This window comes from Calliphora vicina, chromosome 2, assembly GCF_958450345.1.
Source record: "Calliphora vicina chromosome 2, idCalVici1.1, whole genome shotgun sequence".
In the NCBI taxonomy this organism is placed as follows: domain Eukaryota; kingdom Metazoa; phylum Arthropoda; class Insecta; order Diptera; family Calliphoridae; genus Calliphora; species Calliphora vicina.
Genome location: NC_088781.1, coordinates 13,754,872 through 13,767,451, shown reverse-complemented (window position 1 = coordinate 13,767,451; position 12,580 = coordinate 13,754,872). Strand labels below are relative to the sequence as shown.

Here is a 12,580-nt window from a genome sequence, read left to right as displayed (position 1 = left end):
GTGGATGGATGGATGGATACTCGTCGTACAACACCCCAACACAAAGTCCGCATTAGCAATAATTGAAAGAAAACAATTTTTGTTGGATTCACTTACTACTAGTACATATGAATGTAGTAAAATAAGTGGGGGAAAAACAATCTAGATACACTCGTATTCGTATCTACAAGTACGGAGTGTGGTAGGTAGGGCGTATTGTGTTGTGATGTGATGTGTTGGTTGTGTGTAGGTTAGTGTACATAAACGAGCCTTCTTTTTTTGTTTTCAATGGGATTTGCTGCTGTTGCTGCTGCCTGATGTTGGCAGCTAAAGCGAACTTAACTTGTTAATATGAATTTCAAAAGTGTTTTCATTCGTTTGTTGATTGTCCAACGGAACGGTTGTTAAATAGCGCTATTTAGACGCTGATTTTTTTGGAAAATAAAAAAGAATTTGTATAAAAAATATTAAAATTATTACAAATAAAAAGAAATTTTATTAAAAAAAAGTGAATGAAAATTTTAAGCAAAAAAAGAAAAACTAATGATTGCTAAAAACTAAAAAGATATTAACTATTATTGAATAAAAAATTAAGCAAAAGTGAATTATTTGTGCAACCTGCATAAAAAGGATTATTACAAAAAAAACAAACACCAGGATTATTTCAAAATAAATATTCTGCAGAAAACTATAAACAAAATACAATAAAAATGGATATTACACTATTACCCTCGCCACCAGCCACACCACCATTGTGTGAAAATAAAAATGATAATGTAAGTATTTTTAAATTTAGGAATTTTGTAATACATGGGTACATATTTTTTTAAAAAAAAATGTATTAAATTTGTTAAAGATTATTTTTTAAAAAAATCTTTTTCAGGAAAATTAGAATTTTTAGACTTTCACCTTGATTTAAATCAATTTTTAGTTACTGAAGCAATTTGTTTTTAAATATTTTTAATAAAAAATAATGTAATTTTATTAATTATGAAAATAGGTTTAACATTTTGAATGTAGGTCAATTTTCTTAGTAGAGTTCAAAAACTGCATTAATTTTAAATGAAGTTTGTTAAAAAAATTTAAATTTGAAATACAGATTTCTAGTAAATATTTAATTCAAAGTTTTGTTAAAATAAATTTATTTTTTTTTTAATAAAAAATCTAAATTGTGAAATTTATTAAATTAAATACAATTTTTATTCAGACACACCTCTCTCATTATTTGATTTGCTTAATTTATATGACCTGCAAAATGTTGTGTGTAATTTTAATTATTTTTTCGCTTATCAGTAGCTTTAAAATAAATTAAAATTAAAAATGTTTCTCGGCTGACACGCTTAATTCATAAAAATTAAGTACAAAGAAATTTAAACCATCAATAAAAAAAACATGACGAATCATACTTTTTTTACAAAGAAATAATAATAAAACACATTTATTTAAATGAATTTATTATAAAATAATAAAAAAAAAAATTATACATATTCATACATGCATACATACAACAAAAAAAAAATCACCATTACTTTGGTGTTTTTACCTCTAAAATAGCAGGCATCTTTATTTAACCTACAGAAACTTTGAAAACAATTGTCTTGTGTCTCTTTCTAACCTACACTCAGCATTTGATCACGCAGCCATCAGTCTGGTATCAGCTGGTGTTCACGTGAACATAGAATGAACAATCATGAAGTAGACGAGTGATTTTTTGTTATTGTTTATGCACACACAACAACAACAACACACACACACTAACTGCCTCATTTACTCGTATACAGTAACAACAACACGAAGTGTGTGTTTACAAACGACCTAGCGAAAATAAAAAACCGTACATTGGACTTAAATACAACAACAGCAGTAAAGGCAAATTGTTTTTGCTTTTATTTTGCTTCTTCTTTTTCTACACATGTATCATTCATTGCTTGTTGTTGTTGTGTATTCCATTTTAAATTGGGGGTATAGTCAAGGCTGCCAGATGTATTAAAGAGAGTGAGAAATTAGGATTTTTTGTAAAGAAGAGGTGCAAAATGGCTGGCTTAATTTAATTTGATGTAAAAATGACAAGTTTTATGATAATTTCTTTTAGTTTTTAGTAAAAATTAAGAAATTTAAAATATTTATTAATAAATTTTCTTATATTTTGTAAAATTAATAATCATTTTTTGTTCTTGAAATACAAAAATATTTAAGATTTAGCCCCATTTTATCAGATTTGGTTTATTTTTATCTTTATTTTATACTAAAAAGTTAAAAACAATAATCTGAAATTGAGAAATTGGGTCTTAAAGCAAACAAAACAAATCAGATTTTTATTTATTTAACAACCCAAAAAAAATCTGGCAAATCCGTTAGCTATACACAAGGTAATTTACGGATGTTTTAATACCTCTACCTCTAATTGGGTAAAAGAAAAACTACACAACAGCACAAGAAAAAAAAAATAAAAACAACTGCAAAATTCAAGAGTTTTTTTTTGACGTAGTTAACTAGTTTTCATATACAAAGTCTGTGTGCCTGTTAATTTCGTAAAAGAGGGAGTGTTCCGTAAATGTGTTTGTTGTTATTATTTTGTTTTATTAAAAAACTTGGCGCTCTTTTTGATTTGTTTTTCAATAAATAAATAAAAAAAACACTGACTGAACCAAGCCCGTTTATAAAATTCCTTTACGTAGTAATCTATGTCTGACTGTAGCCAAATGACAGTGTGTATTACATTCATATGTACATATACTTTTGTTGTTGTTATAATGGCTGCTCTATAAATTGTGTGTTTTTTTATCATCATTATTATTGAGTTTAAAAATAAACACAACACAAATCATATGCAATGACGTAGACCTTTGAAACCAACCCAAGAAATCATGCATTGAACGCGTGCTACCCCAAACCAGCTACATACACAAACAACAAAAACAAGTATTAACAAGCATTAACGTTGTTTTTGTTTTTATCGGGGACATTTTTGTGTTTGTGTTTTGGTTTTTATTTTGTTTTCATTATTTACCCCAGAGCAGCAGCCATTGTGAAAATAGAGAGAGAGAGTGCACTTATTAATAAAAGAAATAGAGAGAGTGAGAACCAAGCAAACATTTTTATAACAATTAAAAAACACTAGCTAAAACTTCTGCGAGCCTGGTAGAAACGTGCATTGTACGTATTTATGTGGTTTAAACAAATTAACTAGGGGAAATGAATAATGATGATGATAATGACCAGTCATAATTATCAAAAGCAAAACTGAGTCATTAGAAAGAAATTAAGAAGCAACCACAACAATAAAAATCAATCTTTAAAAAAAAAATTATCTTAATTTTATTTAAAAAATTTAACTAATTTCCCATTTCTTTTATTTTCATTTTAGTGTCATCCTGCTGCCTGCACACAATTAGATGAAAAACTATTAAAAGCCAAGCTACAATTGCAATTGGAGCATCAGCAAATCAAAAACAAAACCTCCAACAGCACACAAAATGGTATTATCACACCACAGCCCTCAGATACAGAAGACGATGGCCTGGAGTGTTGTGTACAGCCAGCCGCCAAGAAACAAAAATTGGATCTTTCTGCCGTCACACATTACCACCAGCCCCAACAGAGAGCCAGTGTTATAATGCATGTCAACAGTTCGGGCATTTGCTCCACCTTAGATGAAAATTCCTGCTCCTCCACCATTTCAACAATATCACAAACCCCCTCTATAGCATCATCTACTTGCTCCTCCGTCTCTTCCTGCTCCTCCTCACTAGCAACAGCATTGTCATCATCATTATACAACACAGATGATGATAATTCGCAAACAAATGTTTGGCGTAGTTTGAAATTTAAAATGAATCGCAAAAGAACCGCCACAGAGACCACGTCGGAAGCGTCTGATTGTGAGTCGACGTTATCGGAAACCTTGAAAACCCCCACAAACATGCAAGTATTAAAAGAAACCAAAGTTGACTATAACGTCAAGCAAGAGGAGGAAGAGGAGAGGACAGCACAAGTGCAAATAATGCAGGTGCCTCAGTTTCGTTTTACTCTACCCGCCTGCACCACAGCCAAAGTAAATAGCACTAATGACTCCTCCAGCAGCTGCAAGAAGTATCAAGTTATAGCACCTAAAGCTAATTTTGTGGGCGGAGAAACAAATGCAACAAACACACTCATGCCTCCTCAATTTCTGCTGTTAAATCCTAATGTTTTACTACAAACATTAACCACTTCACGCCCCGCCCTCACAGTGTCCTCAACAAATCCTGCCTCTCATTCAACCAGCCCCAAAACCTCCAATTCATCATCTTCAACACCTGCAGTCGAACGTAAACGCATTTATGAATGTAATCATCCAGATTGTGGTAAAAACTATTTCAAATCCAGCCACTTAAAGGCCCATCAAAGAGTGCATACCGGCGAGAGGCCGTTCATTTGTAAATGGGAGAATTGTGACAAACGTTTCTCACGTAGCGATGAGTTGTCACGCCATAAGCGCACCCATACGGGAGAGAAAAAGTTTGTTTGCAGTGTGTGTGACAAGAAATTTATGCGCAGCGATCATTTGTCCAAGCATGTCAAGAGGCATGCTTCCAAACGTCAAGATGTGGGTCGTCAATTGGCTAATAACACCAACAGCCCATTAAGCAGCTTAATGGAAGCGCCCATGCTGCAACATTTAAGACCCATTGCTCCTGCCACCAGTGAAAATACAGTACAAAATTCCTCTCTAAACACACCGCAAATATCGCAGCTGCAAGTGCAAATTTGTACAGCCACGGATGTGCTAAATTTCCAACAGATGGCTAGCTTTGCTAATCTAATACCACAACCACCCACAGCTGTAACGCTGCAGCAGTAAATTACAAATAAAATCTCATTTCTAACTAGAAAACTAAAAACAAAACTCAAAAAAGATTAGGCCCACAGATTTAAAATCTAGAATTTCAAATATTTAAAAAAAAAATGTCATTCCACTAAAAAACCAGAAAAAACAAATAACAAACTAAAGCCAAATCATACAGATATAATTAACAGCTTAATTAAATTACAGATTTTATTACTCCCTCAAAATCTTAAAAAAAAGGAAAATAATTTCAATATTTTTAAACAAAACTTATTTTCCTTTAACCAAATCTATAAACATTTTAACTAATATGGCTTTGCTATAAAAAATATTTGTATTATTTAAAAAATTTCCATAACTATTTCCTCTCAAAAGCCATTTTATAGCGTGTTATTTTATTATTATTTTTTTTTATTATCAAATCATTATTGTTTAATTTTTTTTTTATTAATTTTTAAACAAATATATAAACTGTGATATTTAAGTTTTTTTGTTTTTTTTTATTATTTTCACTTTTAAGCTTGTATTAAAGAAAATGTATCTTAAAAAAATATTAAAAAAGAAAAAACAAAAATCTAATTTATTTTTTATCTATATCTATTAAAAATATATGTACATATATATAAAAACAACTATTTTTCACTATAAAAACTATATAAATTTTTAAAATATTTAATGTAAATGAAGAGAAAAAAAATGTGAAAAATTTATGAAAAAAAGAATGAAAGAAGAAAAAAAAGAACAGAAATATTCTCTTAAAAAAATTTAAATCTATAATGAGAATTTACTTTATGATGAATAAATATAACTCAATATATATTTTTCAATTTATTCAAAACTTAATTACAAATTTGTGTTTTTATTTTGAAAAGGGCGGGGGGGGATTGGTAAATATATAAGAGACTTATGAAAGAAGTCCATATCATGCAAGTTTCTAGGGTTAATACCAAACAAATCAAAATTGTAAAAAAAAGTAGTAACAATTTCAAATTACAGAACGAAATTGTACGAGGGTCCGCGACTTTTTGAATTTCATGGCTCTGTCAGTTGACTCCTGTCAAAATTTTAACAAACTGTGTCAGTTTATGTTTTTGTGTTTCACAGCCATTGATAGCAGGCTACCTTGGAAAGTCATTTTCTACTGATCATTAAGCATTATTTTTTGCGGAAAAATGCTTGATAATTACTATGAGAACTGTACCATCAATTTCTATGGTAAATGAGTGGGATTTACTGAATTTCGTTATGACCCTACAGGCACGAAATATGCCAAACGTTTTGGACGCCGAAACAACGATATGATGTTGGCCGATAGTAGATTGTGAGTGCGAGAGATTGTGGAAGCCTTAGGCATCTCACATGGCTCAATGGTTTAAATTTTGAATGATCACTTGGGTATGAGAAAGTATTACGCAAGATGGCTGCCACGTTTGCTCACAATCGGGTACACACATGTGCATTTTGCATGACAAAAATCCATGAATTAGGCTACGAAATGCTCCCACTCCGGATTCAACACAAAGTGACTATTTCTTGGAGCGGCAGAATTAAAGGTTTTTGGCAAGACCTGTCCAGCAAGGACCGTTCGTTTACATAATTTCGGAGCGTGAAATCTGAGCGATGATGGAAGTTAATGTGTATTTGAGCTTTTCATCATTATTATAATAGAATTAATAAGAGTTGTGGTTCGCCTTATGTCTCTCAGGGTGCACAACCAAATAAACATTTTGAAGTCGTAATTCAGCTCTGGGTGGAGGAAGAGCTTACGCGTCATTGACATTATCGTTTAAGGGTAATCAGTCCGTCCCTTTTTCGTTGCCTTCGAGAGTTTTGCGACTCTCTCTCTCGCATTGGTAAATATTTGGCGTCGTGTAACTGTACCGATTTACGGTTTATCGTATTAACATGCATTAATTTTGGTTACACTTAAAATAAATTAATACAAATAAACATATATTTTGTAGTGGTGGAGATCCAAACAAAACTCAAATTGGATATTGGTGGAGACCATAGAACTCAGAAGTGGAGTTCAGTAAGGCCGGCATCCTATACGAAGGTATAGGTCGATTGGTTATTCCTGGAGGAAGCTTCTTTTTGCGTGGCGTTATATCCTTCGTGATCAGCCAAATAATTCTCCCATCCCTTGCGAATGATAAAGGGGTACGGAGTAATCCAAGTTATCAAAAATAAACATTTTCGACGTGTTAAAGAATTATATAACACAACTTGCCTAATCCAGAGCTTAATTTAAAGTTGTTTAAATTAACTAACCATAGTTTCCATCTATCCTCATTGGCCTTCTTACAGATTTCCTCGTTAATCTGAGCACACCGTGGTTCGCTGGTGTCGATCGTCCTGATGCCTCGAATAATATATATTTCACATCGAGAGGTCTGAAAGATCATTTCTTTTGGTTTATAAATGTACAGTGGTGGCCAGGAATTTAAGACAAAAATTGTTTGCTAAATTCCACGTGATTGTCAATTATTCTTTCAAATATTCCCACATATATGTATGCATGAGGACTGTTTTAACACACAAGTGTGTTTTATTCGACTGTGTCAATTCATACATATTCACCACGAACACATAAAATTTTTCTACAACTTGACCAAAAATTTTTTTTTAAATAAACATATTTGCTCACATTTATATCATTATATTTTTATTATTATAAAATATTCGGACCAAATTTCGTATTTTTAGTTCCATTAGTTTCGGTCATATCATGTTATTAACAGCGGATGTTCGCTGAGGTGGGTCAACGTATTTCCACATATCTTTGTCCATATATGTTTTACCGATTTTTCCAAACATTTTTCAGAAACTAGAAACATTAATAATAAATTTCATACCCTTAGAGGTCCTTTTATTTTGGCTCTATCGCACTTAAAATACAGTTGACGAAAAAAATTCAAATATTTGTCTTAAATTGGTGGCCACCACTGTATATGCGGTGATCAGATTATTTTATGGTTTGTTCCAGGAAAAGGATTATGGAGAGGAGGTCTAAATCAGGCTATTGTTATTTGGCGAGCTGCTGCAATCAAACGTAATTCGAATAAAGCCAATGTCACAGTGGATAATGTTGAGTTATGCGATAAAATCCACTATGGTGAGGCGGACGTTCCGAGAGTATCTGCACAACTGGCTTTTGGCGGATACGAACAAGAGTTACACATTCACCATAAGCTCACCAAAGCTTATGGTGAATGTGTTCCATCGTTTTCAACTTTTTGTTTCGATCGATGCAGAACGCTCTGTCTGGGATACGCTTCACTTCGGAACAGAGTATCTGAAATTGGCTTGATTCTTTTTTGGCTTCAAAAGATGACCAGATCTTTTGGCTCGGAATATGTTCACATTTTTTATAGGCGATTCGGCCACACAGTACAGAACCATGTTTCGAAAAATCATCAATTTCATCAAAAAGTTAATCTAACCAATTAGAATGTCGCTATAAATATCAAAAAAATACAAATTTCATCATAAATCTTTAATCGCATATTTCAAAAAAAGTAAAAATCGCCAATTTCACAATATCCTAAAATTTAATAAAAATCATCAATATTGGAAAACCCGCTTATTTTATAAACAAATCTGTTAAGTCAGAAGAATTCGCTAATTTTAATACAAATATTACAAAATCGCCATATTTTCATAAAATTTAAAATTTTACAAAAAAATTAAATTTTGTAAAAAACAAATGATTCTTCGTATTCATTGAACAGAATAGGGTTATACATATGCAATTTCATAAAAACATCGTAAATAATATCACAAATTTTTAATTTTACAAAATAATATAATTTTGCAAAAATTCCATTATGCAGAACTTAAGTAAAAATATGCAATTTCTTTAAAAAAAATCACAAATTTTTCACAATAAATCGAGAATTATACCAAAACTTCGCCGATTAAAATATATTATAATAAAACTAAAATATAATTTTATAACAGTTTTGGGAGATATTCAGGCATATAAAGAAAATCGATCGATTTGAACCAATTCTTGTCTAGCTAAATAAAACTCAGTATTCGAATTATTCGATTTTTCTCTTGTTCAAATAAAACGAATAATTCAAATAAGAAATTTTAACTTGTTCAAATAATTCGATCGCACGTTTAAAATTAATCGAATTATTCGAATAATTTAATTTTTTTTAAAAAAGTAAAGACTGAAGTTTTGATGTCGGTTATTTAATATTTTATTGTTAAAGAAAAACAAAAAATAACGTTAAAGTCAACAATTCAAGTATTGATAATTTTTAAAAAACATTCGAAAACAAAAAGTCCATTATTAAATTATCAACAGAAATATTCTGATCAGATTAACTCCCGAACAATCTACAAAACAATTGACTAGCAAACCCTTTAGTTTCCGTTTTGGAGCTATGCTTTAAAACATTTGAGCTAGTTGGACATGATCCTGAATTCAAATACAATATAAACGTATTAAGAACTTTTTTATGTCGTTCATTAATTCGGGTTTTTAATTTAACTAATTATTTAGTAAATTAATTATTCACTATTTCTAAATTATTTAATAAAGTGGTCTTGGGGAATTACACAATAAAGGGAATCTGTCCAAAAGTTTGATATCATTGTCAGTGAACGTGGCTAATTTGAAGTCAGGCAGTGCATAATTGACGCATTTACAAATACGCAAAAAGTTTATTACCATGTTAGACAAAGATGTTCAAAATCATGTATAAGGCGAAATCCATGAATATCACTTTCGACGACCGTTATTAATTGCGATTCTTCTAATATTTCGCCAGCTAAATAGCAAATATTTTATTCCGTACCTTTTGTTTTCATTGGTTCAAGTCCTAAGTTAAAAATTTTGAAATATTTGTTTTTAGAATTGTAACTTCTCGCAGTAATATTTATATATTTAAAGAAGGAGCTATCAGAACACTCATCTACAGTGATCGGATGTCCCTTTATCTTTAGTTATTTGTAGAATTTCAGAAACAATACAATTTTTGTGAGTCATTATTACTTATTTAAATTTGAAATTATGAAAAATTGTAAGCAATTTAATAAATTTAAATATATATGAACATTTATTCGTTTTATTCGATTATTCTACATAAAATTGTTCGAATTATTCATTATTCGAAAATGGCTATTTTTAAATTGTACGAATAATTATTCGATTAATCGAACGATCATTAGTCGAATGAATATCCTAGTTGATAGACAATAATTTAAATTATTTAATATGATAGAAGTTAATGCAAATCAACATTACAACTTTTTGCGCTTTCAAATCTACAGTTTTGCAGATTTATCATCTTTCTCTAATAAATGTTTTATATTCCTTTTAAGCAGGCTTGGGCGGTAATGATTACATTGTGTAATATATTACTGGTACATTACCATTACCTTGTAATTGTAATTGGATTTTTGCAATTACAATTACTTGTAATGTGTAATTGACCAATAGCACATTACAATTACATGTAATTGTAATTGAATTTTTCAATTACAATTACAAGTAATTGTAATTGCAAAATTTTACATTACAATTACATGTAATTGTAATTGAAAAATGTCAATTACAATTACAAAATTAAGAAAAAGTAATAGTAATATGACTAAAACTATGTAATGATTACTTTCAAAGTATTTATTATTAAAAAAATATAAAATTACAGAAGTTACCAATTACTTATTTTTATAGTGTGCAGTAGAATGCCGAAGACCAGTATATTATATAGTAACACATACATATCTACTGATGCATACTCGATTAATTAAATTAGTCTTCAGTTTCCCAAAAAAGATTGAAAATCTTTATATAAGTATAGTTTGTAAACAATAATTTTTAAATTTTTTCGAAGTACATATGTATATGGATTTTTAGCAACTTCGAATTCTCTGAAATTCAAAGTATACATTCTACTCATTTCAAGACGTATTAAGTCGAAACTCCAACTTCATATCATTTTATATCCCTCTAAATTAGAACATTTACTTCTCAGAACTAACATATTGACCATTTTTTAAATACGATGTACGAATATTGAACAAAATTAACAAACTATTTTTAAAACGAAGTAAATTTGTAACTTATGATTTACATTTAAAAACAAGTAAGAGTACTATATTCGGCCGTGCCGAGTCTGAAATACCCTAAACCGAAATATGATGAGAATTATAGAAGTTACATTGGTATAAAGATCCTATTATGTATGAGGATTGAGAAAAGGTCATTGAAATACTATTAAATAAATATATGAAATAATATAACAATTGTTAAAAATACTATTTTGCGCAGAAGTTATTTCATTTTGAATGTAAAATAATTATATATAATTCAAGTGAAGAATCCGATTATAAAAAAGGGTATACAAATATATTTAGACATACTTCAAAGTTTTGCATACGGAAATTTTAATATACATATATTCGCGTTTAATGAATTTTCCGGATATGAGCCTTATATACGTGCAATATATAATTATGAACCCATAGTCTCAAAATCAAATAGTATGATTTATGTCTACTTGAAACTGATTTCTGTTAAATTTTTGATCGATATAAATGTGCGTTAATGTATTATTGGGTTGAGGGACATATGTGGGGCTATGACCTACTTGGTTCAGTAAAGATTTATTTTGGAGATATGTGAAGGTTAATGAGTTTTCCGGAAATGTTTCTCATGCGAAGGCTATGACGATAATTTATCTTCATAAAATTGAGTACAGTGATTTTTATATATATTGAAATTTTTTGTTTCGAATTTCAACTTGATAACTATATTTGTAAGAAATTTATTACGATCTTATTCGGGAGTTGACCTTATATGGGAGGTATAGCCAAATATGGACTATATTCACAAAATCCTGTAGTATGATTTGCAAATATAAATTACGGATAGGTATGGAATTTTTGTTCAATATTAATATTTTTTAGATATTTATGGAGCTTAATGTGTTCGTAAATGGTCCTTATATGGTCCTTAAGAATTGAGTAATAAATCCTCGAAAATTTTACATTTTTTAATTCTTTATGCAATTATTTTATATCTTTGACGAAATAATATTTTTAAAAATAGTATCAAAGTTTTTAAAAATACGTTTAAATGAGCTTTAAAAAAACATATTTCATTAAAACCGTTAAAGAAACCTGAAACCGGTCGAGTTTAAAAAAATGAAAAAAACGGTAAACCGGTTTAATATTTATAAATGTAATTGAATTTAAAGTAACTAAATTACTTTTTAATAAATTACATATGCTTTTTCTATCAATTACAATTACTGGTAATTGTAATTGCCATTTTTCAATTACAATTACTGTTAATTGTAATTGAATTTTTCAAATTACAATTACATGTAATTGTAATTGAAAAATCGCAATTACAATTACCAGTAATTGTAATCATAATTCTTCAATTACAATTACATGTAATTGTAATTTGAAATTATCAATTGCAATTACACCTAAAGTAATTTAATGGAAAATGTAATTGGCATCGCACAAGCCTGCTTTTAAGACATTTGTAAATATAACAAAATGTCTAAAATTTTAATAAAAATAATCCAACAAAACTAAAACAAACTTACCGGTATATTAAAGCCTATAAGGATTCTTGTTTAGTAATAGAAAATCTTGAATTAATTGAGGTGGAATTTGTAGAAAACAATCAGAATTCTTGCTTAGTAAATTGAAAATCGTGAAAAATCTTGAGTAATTTGTTGAGAACAATCAGATTTCTACAAAATAAAAACAAATACAAAGTAAATAAAAAAAATTAACACAGCG

At 29.5% G+C, this 12,580-nt stretch overlaps 1 protein-coding gene across 1 annotated transcript; it reads left to right on the top strand.

Annotated features, from left to right (window-relative positions):
- The first annotated feature begins 495 nt into the window (after positions 1–495).
- Positions 496–5,291, top strand: cbt (cabut). The gene is made up of 2 exons (XM_065501242.1): positions 496–755; positions 3,347–5,291. Exons 1-2 carry the CDS (start codon positions 690–692, stop codon positions 4,820–4,822), a joined length of 1,542 nt encoding a protein of 513 aa, XP_065357314.1. The 5' UTR covers positions 496–689; the 3' UTR covers positions 4,823–5,291.
- Positions 5,292–12,580: the final 7,289 nt, after the last annotated feature.